General features: G+C 51.8%; 1 protein-coding gene across 1 annotated transcript in view; it reads left to right on the top strand.

The window, feature by feature from the left end:
• Nucleotides 1-2550: 2550 nt before the first annotated feature.
• TMEM44 (transmembrane protein 44) overlaps nucleotides 2551-24357 on the top strand; it is a 43500-nt gene continuing 21693 nt past the window's right edge. Inside the window, 13 exon segments of the mRNA XM_031663900.1 lie at nucleotides 2551-2983; nucleotides 5756-5882; nucleotides 8624-8717; nucleotides 11095-11261; nucleotides 11474-11560; nucleotides 15911-15953; nucleotides 15956-16040; nucleotides 16179-16188; nucleotides 16419-16589; nucleotides 17732-17733; nucleotides 18244-18334; nucleotides 18336-18374; nucleotides 22329-22433. Coding sequence (XP_031519760.1) covers nucleotides 2847-2983; nucleotides 5756-5882; nucleotides 8624-8717; nucleotides 11095-11261; nucleotides 11474-11560; nucleotides 15911-15953; nucleotides 15956-16040; nucleotides 16179-16188; nucleotides 16419-16589; nucleotides 17732-17733; nucleotides 18244-18334; nucleotides 18336-18374; nucleotides 22329-22433 — 1158 coding nt within the window. The 5' untranslated portion in view covers nucleotides 2551-2846.

Genomic DNA, 24357 nt, shown 5'->3' with positions numbered 1-24357 from the left:
ACCAGCCTGGCCAACATGACGTAACCTCGTCTCTACTTTTTAATGGCCAAAACCGCAATTACTTTTGCACCAAAGTACTTTTCTTTGTTGTTTTTTGTTTTTTTGAGACAGAATTGCTCTGTTGCCCAGGCTGGAGTGCAGTGACGTGATCTTGGCTCACTGCAACCTCTGCCTCCTAGGTGCAAGAGATTCTCCTGCCTCCGCCTCCCAAGTAGCTGGGATTATAGGTGCCTGCCACCACACCTGGCTAATTTTTGTATTTTTAGTAGAGACAGGGTTTCACCATGTTGCCCAGGCTGGTCTGGAACTCCTGACCTCAAGTGATCCACCCGCCTCAGCCTCCCAAAGTGCTGGGATTACAGGCGTCAGCCACTGCTTCTGGCCTGCACCAAAGTACTTTTGATAGCCAAAACCACAATTAGTTTTGCACCAATCTAATATCATCAAATTAGTGATTAGGTTTAATTTCTCCTGAGTGGTTACAACTTTGTTTTGTTTTGAGAGACTAGGGTCTCAAAAACAGGGGTCCCTATGTTGTCTAGGCTGGTCTCCAACTTCTGGGCTCCACTGATCCTCCCACCTTGGCCTCCCAGAGTACTAGGATTACAGGCATGAGCCTCCTTACCAGGCCAGATCTTAACTTTGAAAACACAATGTACCACTAAAATAGTGTAGCCACTTTGGAAAATAGTCTGGCAAGTCCTCAAAACGTTAAACACAGTTACCATAGACCCCAGCAAGGATACTCCTAGGTATATACCCAAGAGAACATGAAACCCATGTCCACACAAAAACTGTATACAAATGTTCAGAGCAGCATTATTCATAATAGCCCAAAGGTGAAAGCAACCCAGATGTCCAACTGATGAATGGATAAACGACATGTGGTATAAAAATACTCATACAATGTATTATGAGCCATAAGCAGGAATGAAGTACTGATACATGCAGCAACATGAAGGAACCTTGAAAACATGCGAAGTGAAAGTCACAGAAAGGTCACATAGGGGATGATTGCACTGATGTGGAATATCCAAAATGGGCAAATCCATAGAGACAGAAGGTAGATCTGCGATTCCTGGGCTGGGAGTGTTGAGGGGAGTGGAGAGTAACTGCCGGTGGGCAGGGTTTATTTTCGGGTGGGGGTGATGAAAATGTTCTAAAAGTAGATAATGATGTTGGTTGCACAACGCTATGCATACACTAAAAACTGCTGAGTTGTACTTTTTATTTTTTGTTTTGTTTTGAGATGGAGTCTTGCTCTGTCGCCCAGGCTGGAGTGCAGTGGCGCCATCTCAGCTCACAGCAATCTCCACCTCCCGGGTTCAAGCGATTCTCCTGTAGTAGCTGGAATTACAGGCACACGCCACCATGCCCGGCTAACTTTTTTATTTTTAGTAGAGATGAGGTTTCACCATGTTGGCCAGGCCAGTCTTAAACTCCTGACCTCAAGTGATCCGCCCACCTCAGCCTCCCAAAGTGCAGGGACTACAGGTGTGAGCCACCGTGCCTGGCCAGAATTGTTTTAAAAGGACTATGTTGGCTGGACATGGTGACTCACGCCTGTAATCACTTTAAGAGGCTGAGGCGGGTGGATCACGAGGTCAGGAGTTCAAGACCGGCTTGGCCAACATGATGAAACCCCATCTCTACTAAAAACACAAAAAGTAGTCAGGTGTGGTGGCACGTGCCTGTAGTCCCAGCTACTTGGGAGGTTGAGGCAGGAGAATTGCTTGAACCTGGGAGGTGGAGGTTGCAATGAGCCAAGACCGGCCATTGCACTCCAGCCTGGGCAACACAGTGAGACTCTGTCTCAAAAAAAAAAAAAAAAAATGTTTATGGCATATAAATAATATCTCAATAAAGCTGCAGTTTTGTAGTTTTTTTTTTAATTAAAAAAAGAAATGATTTTTTCTCAAATCTGCACCTTCTGTAGAAATATTTTTTTCAAGTCATGTCTTGCTTTAAACAAAGTTACTAAGATCAATGAGGAGATTTAAAAATTACAATGATAGTTTGTTTGCTCTCAAGAAAAACAGCCCTGTGTGCTTGAACTGTGAGGCGTGTGGCTGGACAGGCGGCGGCCGGTTCCAGAGAAAACAAGCTCCTTGGCTGCCAGGGCTGTGGGTTAGGATGACACCAGAAGCCCGGCTTGGGCGACTGCCTGGGGGCGGAGGGTGCCACTGACAGCTTCAGAAAGGAGAGTGAGACGCAGATGTGGGGGTATTTGTTCTCCAGCACGTTTGTTTCCTCCTTCCTGGCCTTGCACCCCGCCCCCCCTTTTTACTGCGCCCTGTCCGGGATCAGGACCAGGCCCCCTTCACCTTGGGACGCCCAGCACCCATGGGCTTCAGCAGCGCAACTAATTGCTGATGGCTCAGGAAATGTGCGGAATATGCAGGAAGGGACGCCGTGCCTTACAGCGACCGGCAGGGACTCGGCCCTCCACGAGCCCAGCCGCCCGCCCCGCTCCGGCCAGGATGTTGGAGGTGGGTGACCGCGAAGAGGTCGGCGGGGAGCGGGCGCCGCCGCGGGCCGGGGGGCGGGGGCCGCCGTCTTTGTGCCCGGGAAGCTCCCAGCTCCCGCCGCTGGGGGGCGGCCTCCGCCCCGCCGACCCCCGACAATAGCGCAAGGGGTGGGGAGCGCGCGGTCCCGGAAACTTTTCTCCGGCGCCTTCGCCGCCGCCGCCCGCGTCCGGGAGCGCGCTTTTCTCTGCCCGCGGTCGGTGTGCTCGGCCGGAGCCGCCGCGGCGGAACGGAACCCAGAGAAGGCGGCGCTCGGGGCTGCCCGCGGCGAGGGAGGCTGCGCCCAGGTCACCGGCCCCGCGGAGAGCGCCCAGCCGCGCCATGGGGGAGGCGCCCAGCCCCGCGCCCGCGCTCTGGGACTGGGACTACCTGGACCGCTGCTTCGCCCGCCACCGCGTCTGCATCTCCTTCGGCCTGTGGATCTGCGCCTCCTCCTGCTGGATCGCCGCCCACGTGCTGTAATGGGGCCGGGGGTCTGGGGGCTGTCGGGAGGGGAAACGGGCGCCACACCCCTGCTACTCCCTCTCGGAAACCTAGACGAGGGGGTGGAAAGGGGGATGAAGGAGATGGCTGAGTGATAGGATCCAATGGAACATTGCTGTGTAGACTGAAGTGGGATACTTCTTTCCAGATCCCACGCACGGGGAAGCTGGGCTGAAAGCCAAAGGGAGGAGGCTGGGTGGTGCAGCGGATGGGGCCTCAGGACACCGCGAGCATGAGTGCTGTTGTCAGCCCTTCCCCATTGACTCGCGATGTGACCTGGGCAAGCTCCAGAACCTCTCTGGGCCTCCTATGACTGGTGATAATACCTCATAGGATGGTGGGAGGATTCAATGAATCAGTACCGTTAAAGCACTTAGTAAATGCTCATTAAACATCATTTGTATTGCTCCAGCTAGGTCACCAACTCTTAAGGGACCTTGGCAAGTCCCTTGATGTTTCTGGCCTCAGTTTACCCAAAGTCCTCCTAGGCGGGAACGGGCGTGATGATGATCCAGCTGGCCTGCCTTTGCCCTGGTCTGTCCAGCACCTGGACTGGTTTGTCCAGATGCCCACTGTAGCCTAAGTTCTAAGAGTGAATCTCCAGGTCCTCAGCCGCTCTGTCCTAGGCATGGAAATCCACTAGCAGTGCCCAGGATGGTGCCGCTCAAGCATTCCCTGGCAGGGGAGAAAGGACCAGCACCCCTGGGAGAGGTTAGAACTGTCTCCCCGTAGGCGCTCAGTGGATATTCTCCTAAGGCATTTGGTCGAATTGCAGAGACTCTGCAGCCCCACTACCCAGTGACTGGAATACAAATAAAAAGACGCCTAGAATATTTACTGTGGGCCCAGTGTTGCATTCATTAACTCTTTCAATGCCTGCCTCAGAATATCAGCACCAGGAGGTAGGTACTGTTACCCCCACTTTCAGTAGTGAGCCCTGAGGTTCTGAGAGGTTAAATAACTTGTCTGAGTGAAAAGAAAGAACCAAAACCCCAGATCCCAGTGAAAAGGGGCAGGCTGGTAAAAGAGATTAAACTGTCCAGATCAGAGGCTGGAAACTAACAAGGCACTGGACACGCATTAGCCATTTGTTCCTCACAGTCGTCCTCAGACCAGCACTGTTAGGCACTTTGCCAACCTGGCGGGGGTTAAGAGCGAGCCTCTGCTTCTCACACTGCCTGGATCTGGACATACCCATTTGTTTTCAGGGCCTTGCCATCCCTGAATCTCCCCGCTCCCCTTTCTCTTTGGAGAATGTGTGTTCGGAGCAGTGTGTGGGCTGGGTTAAGGTCAGCTGGAACCCTAGCCCCAGGAGCTGGGGAAGTGGCTGAGAACAGGGTGCGGAGCAAAGGCCCTGTGTGTGAAGCCAGACCACCATTAACTCACCTTCTCACCAGACGCCTCTGTTTTGTCCTCCCACATGGGAGGGTTGATATAAATTATTTCTAATTTGGGTCCGCCTCTGGGAGTCTCCAACTTAAGAATCTTCACTCCTTGGTCATGAATTGGTTTTAGGATCCCAGGGCCCAGATTAAAGTTGGTGTTGCCACCGTGAGCTTCAGGCTTGGGCCAGCAGGTCAGGAAATGTCGAGGAAGCCAGGCTTCTGTCCTCATCCACCATTCCCAAGGACAGGCGCTCAGAATCTGCCAAACAGGTCTAAGGATGTGGAATGAGTGCCACCCTCCAGTGAACGGCAGTGAAGCCGGAGTTGCCGCCCTGCCTCAGTGTCTCCAGCGAAGTGTAGCAAGGAGGCATGTACGACATGTTTCAGAGGCCCTACCAGTGACGCTGATAGAAACGGCCCAGCCCCTTCCTGCCCTTCCGTGCATCTTCTCCGTGGATATGGACTGGGGAGGGGCTGTAAGGGGAGAAGCGACAGTGGGGGCACTGAGGGAGGGACAGCCCAAAGTGCCAAAAGGACTCTGTGTAAAGAACGTGGACATAGGCCAGCAGAAGCCAGGCTGCCCCACCTCACAGATGGTTTAGAAGAATTTCACTTTAATTTATTTCAGAGAAACAAGTTGTCTTTTTAATTAGGCAATTAACTCTGCTCAGCAGTTGTCTGCAGTGGTTGGGTTACTTTTTTTTTTTTTTTTTTTTTTTTGAGATGGAGTCTCGCTTTGTCGCCCAGGCGGGAGTACAATGGCACGATCTCGGCTCACTACAACCTCCACCTTCTGGGTTCAAGCAGTTCTCCTGCCTCAGCCTCCCGAGTAGCTGGGGTTATAGGCTCTCGCCACCACACCCGGCTAATTTTTGTATTTTTAGTAGAGACAGAGTTTCACCATGTTGGCCAGGATGGTCTAGAACTCCTGACCTCAGATGATCCTCCCGCCTCGGCCTCCCAGAGTGCAGGTGTGAGCCACCGCACCCAGCCTGAGTTACTTTTATAACCCTCCTGTTTCCTTTTCAAAAAATAAAACACGATGGCTACTTTTTCAGCGCTAAGTGGGGGGTCATCAAACGGAGCCGTCCTGATTTGGAGTCGGAAAGTAATTCCTTTTCATTCCAAGAGGCGGTGTCTTCACATCTCATGAGGTCTAGCTCCTGCTGTGGGCGTCTGGACAGGCGGCTCTGGAGTCTTCGGAGTGTTTCCCGTCTGTAAACTGAGTTCAAAACACCTGCCAAATACCCTGGGGAGAAAAGCAGCCCCTGAGGGTGCAGGGTCACAGTTCCCTTTTCAGATGCACGAGTTTGGGTCCAAACTCACGGTTCCTGTGTCCCGTCCACACCCCTGTCACCCCAGGCTTCTCTATCTGAGATGTGCAAAGAAATCCAGACAGGACCAGTCAGCGCTGTGTGCTGCGTGCTGCCTCCTGACCAGTCTGTGTGACACCGTCGGGGCTGTTCTCGCCAGACAGCTCACAATCCAGGTATGTGGGGCCGACAGCTGACAGTGGCTTGGGCCAGCACTAGGAGAGGCCTGGCCTTTCTCTCTGCTGCAGCGTCGTGGCTTCTGTCTTGTTGCTTCAACATGCATAGCACAGTGTCACCTCAGAGCCTGTGCCTTGCTGTTCTTTCTGCCCCCCTCAGAGGCTCTTGTTCTGATATCCACTTGGCTCCCTGCTTAGTCCTTCAAGTCTTTGCTCAAAAGTCACTTCTCATAGCCGGGAGCGGTGGCTCACACTGCAATCCCAGCACTTTGGGAGGCTGAGGTGGGCGAATTACTTGAGTTCAGGAGTTTGAGACCAGCCTGGCCAACATGGTGAAACCCTATCTCTACTAAAAATACAAAAATTAGCCAGATGTGGTGCACCCCTATAATCCCAGCTACTTGGGAGGCTGAGGCAGGGAGAATCACTTGAACCTGGGAGGCAGAGGTTGCAGTGAGCCGAGATCACCCCACTGCACTACGGCCTGGGCGACAGAGCGAGACTCTGTCTCGAAAAACAAACAAGCAAAAAAAAAGTCACCTTCTCAATAAGACCTCCCCTGCTTATAATGGTGACCCACCTCTTGTACCAGTGTTCTGGATTCCCTTATTCTAATCTGTTTTTTTTCTATAGCTTAATCCCTAATACACTATATACTTTACCTATGTGTATTCCTTTTTTTTTTTTTTTTTTTGAGACAGAATCTTGCTCTGTCACCCAGGCTGGAATGCAATGGTGTGGTCTTGGCTCACTGCCTCCTCCATCTCCTGGGTTCAAGCAATTCTCCTGCCTCAGCCTCCGAGTAACTGGGATTACAGGCATGCGCCACCACACCCGGCTAATTTTTTGTATTTTTAATAGAGACGGGGTTTCACCATGTTGCCCAGGTTGGTCTCGAACTCCTGGGCTCAGGACAATCTGCCTGCCTTGGCCTCCCAACATGCTAGGATTACAGGCCTGAGCCACCGCGCCTGACCTGTTTATTACTTCTTGTATGTGAACTCCCATTAGAATGTCAGCTCTACGGGCCGGGCGCTGTGGCTCAAGCCTGTAATCCCAGCACTTTGGGAGGCCGAGACGGGCAGATCACGAGGTCAGGAGATCGAGACCATCCTGGCTAACACGGTGAAACCCCGTCTCTACTAAAAAATACAAAAAACTAGCCGGGCGAGGTGGCGGGCGCCTGTAGTCCCAGCTACTCGGGAGGCTGAGGCAGGAGAATGGCGGGAACCCGGGAGGCGGAGCTTGCAGTGAGCTGAGATCCGGCCACTGCACTCCAGCCTGGGCGGCAGAGCGAGACTCCATCTCAAAGAATGTCAGCTCTACAAGGGCGAGGATTTGTTCACTGCTGTATCCCCATCACTTAAAACAGCACCTGGCACCTAGTAGGTGCTCAATAAATAGTAATTTACAGCTTTAATCCAGGTAGTGGTGTAGGCTTTGGGGCAAGTGAGAAGTAGTTTCAAGTTTCCTAAAAGCCCAGGCCCTCAAACAAGCCTGTGTGGAAGGCTCCTATCCCAAAACACATATCCCCCAGAAAACCTGTTGTGCCCCCTGTGGAGGCACCTCATGGGATTGGTCTTGGCCTTATGCCCATCCAGGTAGAAATGAAGGAAGGCAGCTCAGTAGGCAGAGCACAGATTTGGAGCGTTCTAGACCCTGCTTCGAGCAGTGTTGTCTCGAAAGCAAATCACCTTTCATTTTGGATGCCCATTCTCATTAGCTAATAGAATACAATAGGGCCAGCCGGGCGCAGTGGCTCACACCTGCACTCCCAGCGCTTTGGGAGGGTGAGGCGGGCAGATCGCCTGAGGTCAGGAGACCAGCCTGACCAACATGGAGAAACCTAGCTGGGCATGGTGGGGCACGCCTATAATCCCATCTACTCAGGAGGCTGAGGCAGGAGAATCATTTGAACCCCGGAGGCAGAGGTTGCAGTAAGCCGAGATCATACCACTGCACTCCAGCCTGGACAACAGCAAGACTTCATCTCAAAAAAAAAAGAATACAATAGGTCCCAGCTCAAGTCCAATAATAATATTTATTAAAAACTTAACTACATACTTGGCACTACAGACCTTTTGGTATTGATTCCTGGAATACCAGCATCCTACAACATGAGTGTCCTCATTATTTCTGTTCTACAGACGTGGAGACTGAAGCATAGAGAGGTTAAGGGTCACCCATCTAGTAAGTAGCAGTGCCAAGATTCCGAGATTCAAACTCCACAATGCAAGTTCTTCACCGCCGACTCTACTGTCAGAGTAGCTGGTGCCTTTAGAGGTGGTTTGCTTTCCCCAGACACTGGTCTAAACACTGCCCATGTACTGTCTCAAGTAACCCTCCTGACAGTCTTTGACGGAGGCACTGTTAGTATGCTTGTTTTGCAGATGAGGAAACTGAGGGCCAGAGAAGGTCAGTGGGCCAAAGGTACACAGCAGAGACTGCCTCATGCAGTGGGATGTGTGTGGAATAGAGCTGGGGGGCTGGGCTCTTACCCCAACCCTACTGGTGGGCATCTGCTTACCTTGGGTTCGGTCATATAAACACCTCATCTCCTCATCAGCCAAGTGGAGGTGATAATGGACTTTTCCGGGGTTGGCGGGAGGTGTCCCTGGAGGAATACACGTGGAGGCACCACATCAGTGTAACCCACGTGATACAGGGTCCCGGATGACAGACGCTGTAGCGGCTGAGAAAAGATGCTTGAATGCCAAGACTCTGTTCCCATTTGCTCCCAGGTTTTCAGTGGTGCCTACCTAGCAGCTGTTGACTTAGTGAACTTCATGTTCATTCTCTTCCCAGTCTGTGGATCCAAATTCAAGTCTAATTCAGGTGAGTGTGTGGCTGTCTTTTCCTGTCTCTATTCATCCATTCATGCATCAGCATGCTGAATGCCTACCCCTTATCACTCCCTGAGTGGGTCCCAGCCAGGCACAAACAAAGGAGAAGGGCCAGGCGCGGTGGCTCACGCCTGTAATCCCAGCACTGTGGGAGGCTGAGGTATGCGGATCATGAGGTCAGGAGATCGAGACCATCCTGGCCAACATGGTGAAACCCGTGTCTCTACTAAAAATAGAAAAATTAGCCGGGCGTGGTGGCGGGCGCCTGTAGTCCCAGCTACTCAGGAACCTGAGGCAGGAGAATCGCTTCAACCCGGAAGACAGAGGTTGCAGTGAGCCGAGATCGCACCACTGCACTCCAGCCGGGCTGACAGAGCAAGACTCTGTCTCAAAAAAAACAAAAATAACACCCCCCCCCAAAAAAAGAAGGAGAAGATCCTTCTTTTAGGCTGCCAGCTACTTTTTAAAATGTTTGTAGAGATAGGGTCTTGCTATGTCGCCCAGACTGGCCTCAAACTTTTGGCCTCAAGCAATCTTCCCAACTCAGCCTCCCAAAGTGCCGGGATTACAGGCGTGAGCCACGGCACCACGTGGTTCATCCCTCTTTTTTTTTTTTTTTTTTTTTTTTGAGGTGGAGTTTTGCTCCTGTCGCCCTGCATTAGGGCTGCCAGCTTGGGGGTGTGTGCACACTGTGGGCAGCCAGAGGGAGGGAAGGGCTGCCAGTGTCAAGGAAGCACGGGGCACTAGAGCTGGGGCCACAGGCAGGGCACTCCAGGCACACAGCAGCATGGGCAAAGGCTAGGAGGAGGCGTGGAGCAGCGCTTGGGCATGAATAGTGATAGCTTAGCGTGCAGGTTTGGGGTGGTCAGGCGAAGCTTCACAGCTACTGGAAGTGGGTGGCAGGAATGGGCACGGGGCACAGCAGGCACGGCAGGGGTTGGAAATGGCTGGGCCAGGGTATCTGATGAGTGGCCCCAGGTATCTGCGGCTGGGGCTTCTTGAGAAGGGTCAGCTGTGTGCTTGGGCCCTTGTTCAAAAAGGGGATGAGGGACCGGGTGTGGTGGCTCACCCCTGTAATCCCAGTGCTTTGGGAAGCCAAGACAGGCAGATCATTTTGAGGTCAGGAGTTCAAGACCAGTCTGGCCAACATGGTGAAACCCTGTCCCTACTAAAAAAATACAAAACTTAGCCGGACATGGTGGCATGCACCTGTGATCCCAGCTACTTGGGAGGCTGAGGCAGGAGAATCGTGTAAACTCGGGAACTGGAGGTTGCAGACTGTACCACTGCACTCCAATGTGGGCAACAAGAGCAAAACACCGTCTCAAAAAAAAAAGGGGGATGAACCACGTGGTGCCGTGGCTCACACCTATAATCCCAGCACTTTGGGAGGCTGAGTTGGGAAGATTGCTTGAGGCCAAAAGTTTGAGGCGAGCCTGGGCAACATAGCAAGACCCTATCTCTACAAACATTTTAAAAAGCAGCTGGGCGTGATGGTACATGCCTGTGGTCCCAGCTCCTTGGGAAGCTGAGGTGGGAGGATCACTTGAGTCCAGGAGGTGGAGGCTGCAGTGCGCGGTGATTGCACCACTGCACTCCAGCCTGGGTGACAGAGCGAGACCCTGTCTCGAAAATAAATCAGTAAACCCAAGGGGATGCTGCGTCAGTGTGTAGTGTAGCACGCCCTCAGCGGCTCACTGCTGCCCAGAAGAGAAACGCTCTTTTTAGAGTTTCTCAGGAGAGAGCTGGGCAGTGGCTTACACCTGAAATCCCAGCCACTCATGAGGCCAACGTGGGAGATCGCTTGAGCCCAGGAGTTCAAGTCCAGCCTGGGCAACCTAGTGAGACCTCATCTCTAAAAGAAAAAATAAACAGAATTGCTCAGAGGAGTGCCTATCTGATATTTCAAGGACAAAGACACTGCTCATTGCTGTTTGTCCTGCGCACAGTTCCCGCTGGTGCCATCACTGGTTCACCGGTGGATGCTTTTACCATGCTCGCACCAGTTCTGCTCTGCAGAGGTTGGAGAAACCACCAGGGGATGGTGCCTTATCCTTAGGAGCTCTAGTCCAGAAGAGGCACTGCTGTCTACATGCAGATGCATATGAGAGAAGAGAATGTCATCTCTGCCTGAGGAAGGAGAACAGCACGTTATGGGGGTGGGGTGTGCAATCGGTGGTGGAGAGGAAAGGCTGCTTGAAGAGGTGGCACAACGACAGGGCCCTGAAGGGTGGGGAGGAGCTGGCCTGCAGAATAACTTGGGAACCCGTTTTGGCGTTGTGTGGGGAGCTGACACCAGTTCTTCCCACGCGGCTGTCTGACAAGGTCTAGGTTCCAGGAGCCCTGTGGGATTTTGTTGTCTATTGCAGATCGGGAAGCCCGAGAGAGGAAGAGGAGGCGGCAGCTCAGGGCCAGTGTGTTTGCCCTGGCCCTGCCGCTGAGCCTGGGCCCGTGCTGGGCTCTCTGGGTTGCTGCCCCAAAGGCTTCAGCCACCATCCGGGGGCCACAGCGGAGGCTGCTGGCGAGCCTGCTGCAGGTGAGGCTGGGCCACCCTGGGGAGGACTCGGGGTACTGCATGTCCTGCCAAATGCCTGGGGTGGGATGACACGGGGGCTGGGGGAGTGGGGTTAAGCCTGCCTTTGTTGGAAGAAACCTCTGAAAGCAGAAAAGGAATCCTGAGCTTTGTCTGTTTCTTGGGGCACATGGACAGTCTGCAGAGTGCTAATGGTGGATCACCTGTTCTTGCAGGAAAATACTGAGATCCTCGGCTACCTGCTGGGTAGCATTGCCGCCTTTGGCTCCTGGGCTTCTCGGATCCCCCCTCTCTCCAGAATTGTGAGGCTGGGGTGGGGCTGGGACTGTGGGTCACATGGCAGGTCTTGGGGCATCTGGGAGCATCCTGAGAGGGTCATGGGACGGGAGTGTGGTGTCACCGTGTGTGCATGCACGTGGACTCAGCTTTTTCTGAAGAGCATTGGTGTGTATGGCAGCAAGGAGGGGATGTGTGTGGAGAGGGGCAGCCAGCCCAGGGCATCCTGAGGACGGCGGGAGCCTCTCGGGGAAAACCCGTGGGTTCTTCCCCATTTCCTATAGCACATGAAAAGCAGGCTGTGAGGAAGAAGCCCCTGAGGCTGGCTAAACCCATGAGAGAATGAGATTGGAGAGACTCCAGGCAGTCAGGTATGAGGTTCTGTGTAGATCAAGAGTGTCTTAGGCCGGGCGCAGTGGCTCACGCCTGTAATCCCAACACTTTGGGAGGCCGAGGTGGGCGGATCACTTGAGGTCAGGAGTTTGAGACCAGCCTGGCCAACACGGTGAAACCCTGTCTCTACTAAAATACAAAAATTAGCCAGGCATGGTGGTGTGTGCTTGTAATCCCAGCTACTCTGGAGGCTGAGGCAGGAGAATCGCTTGAACCCAGGAGGCAGAGGTTGCAGTGAGCCGAGATCATGCCATTGCACTCCAGCCTGGGCAACAAGAGCAAAACTCCATCTCAAAAAAAAAGAGTGTCTTATTGGCAGGCATTCTCCAGGCATCCACATTGAGGGAGGCCCTGTGTCAGCCAGTCTTGTGGGGGATAAGGTGTGAGCAGGGGCGAGCGCTTGCCCTCCGGGAGCTCACAGTCTCATGGAAGACACAGGAATGTGAAGCAGCATCTCCTAACGCTCCAAGAAAGATAGAAACAAATGTTTGGGGTGTCAGAGAGAGAGAGAGAAGGCTCCTACGCCCTTCAAATGAGCAAGGGTGAAAACTGTTTACACTGCTAGACTGTGGGGTGGGGGGAGACGTCACGTTGCCTCAGGAGGGAACGTGAATTTGAGGACACAGGCTAGGGAAAGGCCATCGACAGAGGAGAGCGCACAGGAAAAGCCCCCATGCGTGAAAGCGCCTGAGAAACGGCGAGACACTGTGGACGTGTGACGGCTGCTCTGCCAAATCTTCTCTGCAGACGACTCTGAGACAACTGTTCCTGTCTCACTGACGAAACAGTGGGTAAACCCAGCACCATGACATGTCATAGACCCATTTAGTCTAAAAAGAATAGGCTGGGTGCGGTGGCTCATGCCTGTAATCCCAGCACTTTGAGGGGCCGAGGCGGGCGGATCACCTGAGGTCAGGAATTCAAGACCAGCCTGACCAGCATGGTGAAACCCCGTCTCTATTAAAAGTACAAAAATTAGCCAGGCGTGGTGGCGGGTGCGTGGAATCCCAGCTACTCTGGAGGCTGAGGCAGGGAGAATCACTTGAACCCAGGGGGCAGAGGTTGCAGTGAGCCGAGATCGCGCCATTGCACTCCAGCCTAGGTGACTGAGCAATACTCCATCTCAAAAAAAAAAAAAAAAAAAAAAAAAAAATTACGTGCCCAGGAGCGTCTTGGTTGAATAGCAGCTCCGAGGGACAGCATTCAGGGCTGGAGGGTAGTTCATGGTGGTTGGTGAAGTCAGTGAAGCTGCATTCTGTGCTGTGACTGCCAGAAGCCTCGCGGGGCTGGGCCTCATCAGCGGGTGTCCTGTCTTTACATTAACGGAGGGGAGAATGGCGAGCACTGGGCTCAGCTCAACAGCCCACTGGGGTGGCTCTCCAGGGTGGTGCCAGAGCTGAGAGACCAGGTTGCATGAAGGCCTTTGAAGAAGCTGGCACTGTGCCCTGACCGCCGGTAGTAGCTCCCTAGGGCTGTCATAACAAAGTGCCACTAACTTTCAAAAACAGAAATGTATTGTCTCAGTGCCAGAGGTCAGAAGTCTGAGATCAGGGTGCCGGCAGGGCCATGCTCCTGCAGGCGCTGGGAAGGATCTGTTCCCAGATCCAAGTGATTCTTCTGCCTCAGCCTCCCGTGTAGCTGGGACTACAGGCGTGCACCACCATGCCCAGCTAATTTTTGTATTTTTAGTAGAGATTGGGTTTCTCCATGTTGGCCAGGCTGGTCTTGAACTCCTGACCTCAGGTGGTCCACCTGCCTCGGCCTCCCAAGTGCTGGGATTGCAGGTGGGAGCCACCGCGCCTGGCCCCTTCCTGTTGAGTAAAAGGAAGAACTTCAGGGTAAGACACTGCACAGTGCCTGGCATCTGGAGAGCCGCCAGCATTACCCCTGCCTTAGGAGGTAGTCAGCTCCCCATCACTACAAGGTATTGAAGCCTGAGGGCCCCTGGGCAGGACAATAGAGTGAAGTTGCACTAGGGACTCGGGAAAGGAAACATGCTGTATTTCTAGGTACGGAGCTGCTGCCGTCTCTCTGTGACTCTGGTTCCAGGAAGAAGAGCTCAGAGCTAGGGTACCCTTCGTAGGGAGAAACCCAGCAGGGTTTGGGGTGTTCTGGGAAGCCAGGCAGCATGGCTTCAGACCCTGGCTCTCCCAGAAGCTGCTCCTAATTTGGCCGTGGTGAGGTTGCTGAGGAGAAGATGGCTGGGTCGCTTTGGTGGCAGCGTTCCCATTGCTCCAGGAGGGAGTCCTTGAGTGGGCCAAGGGGCACGAAATGCCCACTGATGAGTGAGGCCTTGTGCTGACACCAGGAGTCCTGGCAGCTGCAGAGACCATCCGAGGCCTGTCCTGCCTCTAGCCCTTACATGGATGTGCCAGGCAGCCCAGGCTGGGGCGTGCCGCCGGCCTCTGTCCTGTCTGTAGGCAAGGCCTGCCTAGGCTGGAGAGGGACTGCCACGTCTCGTCCAGTCACAATCCAGTTCCGTTCTTCAAGCAGTGGTTAAGCACCTACTGTATGTCTGGCACTGCAGGTAAATAGAGCTCTCCATTTTTCTCAGGGTCGGCCCCAGGACTGACCCTGGGAAGAGACTGCTTTGGAGGACAGTGGTCACTGTCACTGGCTTAGCACGGGAACGAGGGCAGAGGGCTCCCCAGCGCAGTTCATCCTGAGCAGCAGCGAGAGCAAGGCCCAGCCCCGCTCTGCCCGCCACCTCCCCTCTGGCCATCAGTGTCCTCTCTAACATGGTGGTGGGTGCTTGGGTCGGGGCAGGGGGGTCCAGGCACCTCTAGCCATAGCAGTGCTACTTCCTGTGTGAGGTAGGAAGGGCCGAAGGGAAAGGGCGTCGTCTCCACCCTCAGCCTCTGGGCGCAGTGGGCCAGGGCTCACCCTCCCAGCCGCTGCTCCCCAGCGAAGCGCGGCACTGTGTCCTCTCCGCTACGCAGTCTTCTGGGGGCAGGGCAGACACAGGGAGGCCTGGGGACAAACCAGAGGGGACGCAGATTATTTTTGAGAGTTAAATTTAAAGTGGGGCGAAGTTGGCCACAACATGCTTTTTCTCCGGAATTTTTCCCATTCCCTAGCCAAGGTCTATGTATCTGTAAGTATGGTCATCAAATGAACATAGGTAATGAGTCATGTAATGAGTTTATATATGTATTACATACAAACTAAATTTTATATGTATTATATATAAACTGAATTATATATATAAATTATATATAAACTTAACTATATATAGTCTAACTTACATAAAACTAAATTATGTAAAAATTATAATTTATATATGAGCTTATCTAATGAATTATAATTTTAAATATATAAATTTAAATATATTAAACTCATTAGAGTTTAATATATAAACTATTTAATTTTAATTCATATATTTATAGGTATATAATCAGAAATATATGGTGTTTGTATATATACATATTCATATACATAGAGTGACTTCCTGCATATAAAGGCTACTTACATATAAATATAAATAGTGCATATTTCCTTTTGTTGAACCAATATTTTTATTACGTATTCTTCAGAAATGTCCTCTTGGCTTTAAAATTTCCAGAATATCATCTCTCATTTTTTGGATCTTCCCCATGTGACCTGGGTCAGAGTCAGTGATCCCAGGGAGAGAAGGGCAAGGTCTCAGCTCTTCTGATTTGGTCTCTGTGTTAGGCTGTTCTTGCGTTGCCTCACGCTGGGTCATTTGTAAAGATATAATTGGCTCACGGTTTTGCAGGCACCCAAGCATGACGCCAGCATCTGCCGGGCTTCTGGGGAGGCCTCAGGGAGCTTTTACTCATGGCTGAAGGCAAAGTGTGAGCTGGCAGAGAGAGCAAAGAGGGTGGAAGGGAAGGGGCCACACACACGTTTTTAAACAGCCAGATCTCAGGAGAAGTCACTCACTCTCGCGAGGCCAGCACCCAGGGGATGGTGCCAAACCATTTATGAGAAATCCACCTCATGATCCAACCTCCTCCCACCAGGCCCCACCTCCAGCACTGGGGATTACGACTCAGCGTGAGATCTGGGGGGACAAATGTCCAAACCATCCCAGTCTCCCTCACGTTCTCCCAGCGGACATTGGGGAGCCGCTGCCCAGGGTCGGGTGCTGGGGCCCTGGGATGGCGAGGACCCCCACCCAGCCCTCAGGAGCCCTCTGACTGTGTAAAGAGCTGAGTCGTGATCAGTCAAAGGTACTCTGCTGGAGGGACGTGTTAGGGCCCAGAAAAGGGAGTTGCTCGCTCCCCTTAGGGTTGAACTGGTAAGGGGAGGTTTCTCAGAGTTAAGTTTAAGCCAGGTTTTGAGGGATGAGTAGGAGTCTGATAGGCGGAAGAAGCAACTCGAGCAAAAGCTGGAAGTCTAACAAAAGCATTGCCCTGGGCGACTGGCTGCAGGCAGAGGGCTTGCCCGGCAACCTGCTGTGCCACTGAGGGCCCTGGGTCTTGTGATCTGCTGCTCCTCCCTGCCCAGCCCCTCCCTCTCTCTGCCCAGTGCCGGGGGAAGACATTTCCTGCCATCCACCTGTGGACTCGGCTCCTGTCGGCCCTGGCTGGCCTCCTCTATGCCTCAGCCATTGTGGCCCACGACCGGCAGCCTGAGTACCTGCTGCGGGCCACACCCTGGTTCCTGACCTCCCTCGGCCGCGCAGCGCTGGACCTCGCTGTATCCACCCCAGGCCTGGGGAGTTCCCTGCTTGCAGCCAGAGGAGGCCTGTGTCTCCTCCCCTCACTGCCCCTGCTCCCACCCTCCTTTTCTCTTGCTAGATGGAACTCTCCCAGCAGTCAGGGAGTGGTTTGAAGCTTGGGGCAGGCAAACACAAATGCAATTATTTGTAGCTTTATATTTCTTTTTTTTTTCTTTTTTTGAGATGGAGTCTCGCTGTGTTGCCCAGGCTAGAGTGCAGTGGCGTGATCTTGGCTCGCTGCAACCTTCACCTTCCAAGTTCAAGCAATTCTCCTGCCTCAGCCTCCCAAGTAGCTGGGACTGCAGGTGCATGCCACCACATCTGGCTAATTTTTGTATTTTTAGTGGAGACTAAACATTTTTGTATTTTTAGATGCTGACTGTGGATAATGGCTATGGCGTGTTGGTGGTGGGGTGTGTGTGAAGGCAAGGCAGGGCCACACCTTCTCTGCAGGCACCAGAGGGATCTTCGCTTGCCTCTCCCAGCTGCTAGTGGAGTTGCAGGAGCTGCTAGTGGCTCCTGGTGTCCCTTGGCACATGGCAGCATCGTTTTCATTTCTGCCTCGGCCTTCACATGGCCTTCTTCCCTTGGTGTATCTTCGTGTATCTCCTTTTCTTATAGGGACCCCAGCTGTTGGAGTTAGGGCCCAGTCCAATCCACTATGACTTCATTATCTAATTATATCAGCAAGGACCCTACTTCCGAATAAGGTCACAGTCTGGGCCAGGTGCAGCGGCTCACACGTGTAATCCCAGCACTTTGGGAGGCCGAGATGGGAGGATCACCTGATGTCAGGAGTTTGAGACTAGCCTGGCCAACATGGTGAAACCCCACCTCTACTAAAAATACAAAAATTACCCGGGCATGATGGCAGGTGCCTGTAATCCCAGCTACTTGGGACGCTGAGGCAAGAGAATCACTTGAACTGGGGAGGCAGGGGTTGCAGTGAGCCAAGATCATACCACCGCACTCCAGCCTGGGTGACAGAGCAAGACTCTGTCTCAAAAAAAAAAAAAAAAAAAAAGGTCACATTCAGAGGTGGATCTGAATTCTGAATTTTCAGGGATGCTATCCAACCGACCGCATGTATTGTCACTGTAAGCCAGGCCTGTCAAGAAAGATGTTTTCCAAAATGCTTTTGTTTCGCAAATATTTACCAAGTCCTTGTTAGGGACAGGGTCACATTGGATGCTGGGCCCTTGTAGGGACATGGGGACAGGAATATCCACCCTAGCCCTGTCTTCAGATGAGCTCCTCTTGGTCCCAGGCAGGATAATACCACGGAGGGAGGAGAGTAGGTGAGTGGGGAGGGAGGAAATCGAAATCCGTTTTGCATTGCAAATCAATCAAACAGCATCAATCGAAAATCAAAATCATCAGATCAAAATCAGTGATCATCCGTTTCGATCATCGTTTGCAGATCAATCAATCATCAATCAGGCGATCAATCAATCAATCAATCAATCAAGTAGGTGAGTGGGGAGGGAGGAGAAGTGGAGTGGAAATTAATTAGAGGGGAAGGAAATGGAGAGTGAGGAGGAAGGAAATGGAAGTGAAAGAGGGAGGAGGTGGCAACATGGTGTGAAAGGGGTGAAAGGGCAGCTAGGCTGCTGGGTGTGCTGCTGCATGCAGATTATTTTCGCTGCGGTGTGTGATGAAGAGCAAGATGAGACAGGCCCTAGGATTTGCCACTGAAGCCAGAGAGCTGACTTGCAACCGCAATTGCAGAGAAAGAGGAAGAAACCAGGGAGGAGCGGACAAAGGTCGGCGCAAACTCTGGTCAACGGTATCCTGAGAAACAGCAGGATACGGCGGACGTGTGAAAGCTGCCTGCCGCGTTCTCTGCAGGCGCGTTCTCTGCAGGAGCGTTCTCTGCAGGCGCGTTCTCTGCAGGGGCGTTCTCTGCAGGCGCGTTCTCTGCAGGCGACTCACACAGCTGTCCTGTCTCGCTGACGGAACGGTGGCCAAACCTAACACATGACGTGTAATGGGCCCATCCTGTTCACTGGCGTGGAGTGGACAGGGGCAGTGAGCCTCCATGAGGGCCGGCGCTTGGGACTTCCGGAAGTCCTTCCCTGCTTGCCCAGTTGGTGACTTCATTTTTATTTTTGTGATTGATTGATTGATTGATTGAGATGGAGTCTTGCTCTGTTGCCCAGGCTGGAGTGCAGTAGCACAATCTCAGCTCACTGCAACCTCTGCCTCCCAGGTTCAAGTGGTTCTCCCGCCTTAGCCTCCCAAGTTGCTGGGATTACAGGCATGTGCTACCACGCCTAGCTGATTTTTTGTATTTTTAGTAGAGACGAATGGGGTTTCGCCATGTTGGCCAGGCTGGTCTTGAACTCCTGACCTCGGGTGATCCGCCCACCTTGGCCTCCCAAAGTGCTGGGATTACAGGCGTGAGCCATGGTGCCTGGCCCAGCTGGTCACTTTAAAAACCTACTGTTTATGTTCAAAGCTAAGGGAACCTCGGATGCCACAGGGTCCTCCAGTTTCCCAATTACACAAATGTTTTGAAGTGTTTTTGATCACTTAAAGACTTAATAAATATAGCAATGTAGATGAAATAGTCAAATGCCCACTTGATGCTTCTGAAGAATTTACTTGCTGGTATATAAGTTCACATGCTACATACCTTCATCATTTTTCAATAATGTGATTTTCATCCGGGTGCAGTGGCTCACGCCTGTAATCCCAGCACTTTGGGTGGCCAAGGCAGGTAGATTGCTTGAGCTCAGGAGCTCAAGACCAGCCTGGGCAACAGGGTGAAACCCCGTCTCTACCAAAAATACAAAAAAAAGTTGGCCGGGTGTGGTGGCGCGCACCTGTAGTCCCAGCTACTTAGGAGGCTGCGGCAGGAGGATCTCTTGATCCTGGAGGCAGAGGTTTCAGTGAGCCAAGATGGTGCCACCGCACTCCAACCTGAGCTACAGAGTGAGACCCCATCTCAAAAACATAAATTGCGTGATTTTCACTCCTATTTCTTCAAACACTGTATTCCCACTTTCACATGCATCTTGAACATCTGCATCATTCGCACCACCTAACACAGGGCTCCAGAGCCTGTCAGCACACCCGGCTACGTGATCCCGCCTTTGGGAATCGGCTTGTGATGCTGCCTCTCAAAACTCCTCTCAAGCCACAAGGACCCATTTGCTATTTGTGGTCATTGCAGTATAACTACTTACTCTATTCCTTGTTTTGTTTTGTTTCGTTTCTGGTTTTTGTTTTGTTTTTTTTAGTTGATAATGCTAGAAAGCTGATCTTTAAACGTGTTGTTTTGGAGGTCAGATGCAGTGGCTCACGCCTGTAATCCCAACACTTTGGGAGGCCGAGGCGGGCAGATCACAAGGTCAGGAGTTTGAGACCAGCCTGACCAACGTGGTGAAACCCCCGTCTCTACTAAAAATACAAAAATTAGCTGGGTGTGGTGGCAGGCACCTGTAATCCCAGCTACTCAGGAGGCTGAGGCAGGAGAATCGCTTGAACCTGGGAGGCAGAGGTTGCAGCGAGCCAAGATCGTGCCATTGCACTCCAGCCTAGCAACAAGAGCAAAACTCCATCTCAAAAAATAAAAAAGTGTTGCTTAGGCCAGGCACGGTGGCTCACGCCTGTAATCCCAGCACTTTGGGAGGCCGAGGCAGACTGCCTGAGCTCGGGAGTTTGAGACCAGCCTGGGCAACATGGTGAAACCCCGTCTCTACTGAAAATACAAAAAATCAGCCAGGTGCGGTGGCGAGCACCTGTAATCCCAGCTACTCAGGAGGCTGAGACATGAGAATTGCTTGAACCCAGGAGGCAGAGGTTGCTGTGAGCCAGGATCGTGCCACTGCACTCCAGCCTGGGCGACAAAGTGAAACTCTGTCTCAGGAAAATAAATAAATAAAAATAAAAAATGAAAGTGTTGTTTACAGTAATATCAAACCTTTACAATTATGTCATGCCACCAGCTAAAGTTAATGTGTCTCCTTTTATTGATTTAAATAGATGACCTCTACAAGTAGCCAGTTGTCCAGTTGAGGCCATTTGTCTTCATCAAAAGTTTTTGGTTCCAAATAGTTGAGAAAGTGCCTCAAGGAAAGCTTGTGAGGACTTGAATATGAAGTCACTCCCTCTTTTCTAAGATTTCTTTTTTTTTTTTTTTTTGGAAAAAAAATCTCATCTATTACCTGGGCTCTTCACTACTTTAGACTCCTCCCACAAAGAGTGGGAGTGAGGCTGTGAGTAACTTCCTCGGTGGCCAGGATGGAGGAGTAATGAGGAGTGCATTTGGACCAACAAAAACAAAAACTGCTCCTCCGAATGTTCTCCAGATGGCTTAACAATGTCATCCGACTGAGTCCATGAAATAGCAGATGATGGTGTATATGACGCAGATGAAAGCATTTTTTTATATAGGTGCTCAGACCAAAGACCCAAGTTCCCATGAAGGCCATAGTGGAAGTTATTTTCATTTCTTTCTAGCAACTGTTAGGAAATTATATTCCGAAAGGGGGCCAAAATATTAACAGAGCTCTGTGTGTCTTGGAATTTTGAAGAGAGATGTAGAAGCCTTTGGAGTCTCTTTAGCAATCCTTCAGAGCAGTGGTTCTCAAAGTGTGGGCCCTAGACCAGGATTACCTGGGAAATTGTGAGAAATGCAAATTTGAGGGCTCCACCCAGATCTCCCATATCTGACACTTAGGGTGTGGTCCAGCGATCTGCATTTTATTTATTTGTTTATTTATTTTTGAGACGAAGTCTCACTTTGTTGCCCAGGTTGAAGTGCAATGGCATGATCTCAGCTCACTGCAACTTCCACCTCCTGGGTTCAAGCGATTCTCCTGCCTCAGCCTCCCGAGTAGCTAGGATTACAGACACATGCCACCTTAACCGGCCAATTTTTGTATTTTTAGTAGAGACGGGGTTTCACCATGTTGACCAGGCTGGTCTCTATCTCCTAACTTCAGGTGATCGGCCTGCCTCGGCCTCCCAAAGTACTGGGATTACAGGCTTTAGCCACCGTGCCCGGCCGCAATCTGTATTGTAGCAAGCCCACAGGGTGCTTCTGATGTGCACCAAGATTAGAGGACCACAGCTTTGCAAAAGCACTTATTTGACACCTATTGCAGTGGTTCTCAAACTTTGCCGGGTGTCAGAATCACCTGGGGAGCGTTTAAACTGTCCACTTCCCAGTTACATCTCATACCAATGAAATCAGAATGTCGGGAAGTGGGAAGTCAACATTCGTGGTTTTGTTTGTACCATAGGGCCTCACTCTGTCACCTAGGCTGGAATGCAGTGCCTCCATCACAGCTCACTCCAGATCGCTGCTCAGCTGGGGATCTTCAAAAGCAGAATAGGCCAGGTGTGGTGGCTCATGCCTGTCATCCCAGCACTTCGGGAGGCCGAGGTGGGAGGATCACCCCTGGATCCCTTGAGTCCAGGACTTCAAGACCAGCCTGGGCAACACAGTGAAACTGGTCTCTACAAAAAAAAAAAAAAAAATAGATTCCTAATTGATTCTACTGTGCTGCAGAATTTGGGAAACACTGAATTACTGTGACCGGAAAGAGAAAGATAAGACACATAGGAAGCCGAAAGTGAGATGTGCTGTAAAAAAAAGAGAGAGAGAGAAAATACCACGGGGACCCTTTTGAATAAAATGTGACCTTGTTTTTAGAAAATGCCTCCTGACTGAGAATTCTCCTTTCTGTCTCCCTGCCTTTACTTGCAAGAATTTGGATTGGGTGCCTCTCACCACACTGTCACACTGCAAGTCACTGAGGACAATGACAGCAATCAGTCGCTACATGGAGCTGACCATTGAGCCTGTGCAGCAGGTGAGTGGCCATCAGTCACGGCCAGGTGTCTGAGAGGGTGGGAAGCAGTCATGGAAAGCTTCCTGGAGGAGGTGATGCTTTAGCTGAGGGATGGGCAGGAGAAAACAGACAAGCAGGTAAAAAAGAAGGAGCTCTCCAAGGTTGCAGTGGAGGGGCAGATGTAGGGGAGTGCTGGAAAGAAAAATATTTTCCCTGTACCCTCATAACTGATGAAACACAGAGTAACAAGAGAGAAAAACTGTTTAAACAAACAAAAACAGCTTTAATTACTTGTACATGGAAATTTACAAAGAAAAATGTGGCTCAAGGAGGTGGCCAGATGATGGAGGCGTATATACCATATTAGGCTAAATCAAGCAAAAGAGGTTTGGGGTTCTGGGGTGGGAGGTAAGGTGAGGGAGGACCTGTGTGGGAAATAAGGGTTGTCTTGCTATGCAGGTGAGAGTCTCTCGGGTGACAAGAGTTGTCTCTGGAAGTAGCTCTCTTCCTGGTGCAGAAATATCTTTACAAATGGAAATTTCCTTTATAAATACAAATTTCCTTTATGAAGGGAAAATGTATACTCTATTTTCAGGCAGTTAGGGGAGGTTAATAGCTTCTGCTTCTGCTGGTTTTCAAATACCTTTAGGTCTGAGGAATCCATATGCTAAAGAGGCATATTTCGGGGTGGTGTATGCTGGTGCCCTTCAGGAGTGAGGGGAGATGAAAGGGCTGGAGGAGGCAGGGGTCAGGTCATTTAGACATGGAGCCTTATCTTTTTTTTTTTGAGTCAGAGTCTCACTCTGTTGCCAGGTTGGAGTACAGTGGCACAATCTCGGCTCACTGCAACCTCCGCCCCGCCAGGTTCAAGTGATTCTCCTATCTCAGCCTCCCAAGAAACTGGGATTACAGACAGGCATGCGCCACCACGTCTGGCTAATTTTTGTATTTTTAGTAGAAACGGGGTTTCACCATGTTGGCCAGGCTGGTCTGGATCTCTTGACCTCATGATCTGCTGGCCTCGGCCTCCCAAAGTGCTGGGACTACACGTGTCAGCCACCATGCCCAGCCATGTCTATCATCTTGAGGGTGATGGGAGTCAGGAGGCTTGAGTACTGGAGACTCAGGGTCAGGCGTGCATTTTAGAGCCATCCGGGAAGTGGCTGCAGGTGGCCTGGGGGGAAGGAGAGTAGCAGCCGAGCAGTGGGTCAGGGCCAGTCGGAAGCCCGAGGAAGAGGAAGTGTGACCTAAACTGAGGTTGGAGCAGATGGAGAAGCAGAGATGGAGTTGAGCGAGTTGGGAAGTGGAGCGTTGGAGGGGTGAGGAGGTGCAGGTGAGGGAGGGAGGGCTCCGGATGACTCCCTGAGTTCTGGCCTACACGGGGGGTCCTCAGGAGGAGGAGGATTGGTAAAGAGGTGACGAGAAGTTCCTCCCATGTCCCACTTTCCCCCCGAGACTGTCTTGTCGAGGTCACCGATGACTTCCAAGCTGCTAAATCCACCATCATTCCATTCTGAGATTCCACGCACCCGGCCACCAGCTGCTCCTGGCATCTGTGGCCCCCATTCTTCTGTGTTTCCTGCCACCCTCACAGGCTCTTCTTTCCCCTCGGCCTCTGCTGGCTCCTCCGGGTAAACTTGACTGTAGAGAGGGAGTCCAACGCCCTGTCCCAGGCAGGCTCGCTGTTCCTCGTGGGCCCTGCAGTCCCACAGTCCCCTCGCTCTGCACACCAGTCCTTGCTAACCCCCACCCAGTTTGTGTCTCTGTCCTTTCCCCTCCCCTCAGTTCCTATCTCAGCTGCCCAGCTGCCCATTCAGCTGTCACCATATGGCGTCTCACACTTACCTCGTCCGATGCCCAGACCGGCTCCTCTCCCCATCTTCCTCATCTTAGTAAAAGACGCAGTCTATGCAGTGGTTCAAGCCCAAAATTCCTCTTTCCCTGG

This window comes from Papio anubis, chromosome 2, assembly GCF_008728515.1.
Source record: "Papio anubis isolate 15944 chromosome 2, Panubis1.0, whole genome shotgun sequence".
Lineage (NCBI taxonomy): Eukaryota > Metazoa > Chordata > Mammalia > Primates > Cercopithecidae > Papio > Papio anubis.
The sequence above is the reverse complement of the archived record's forward strand: the minus strand, read 5'-3'. Positions and strand labels throughout refer to the sequence as shown.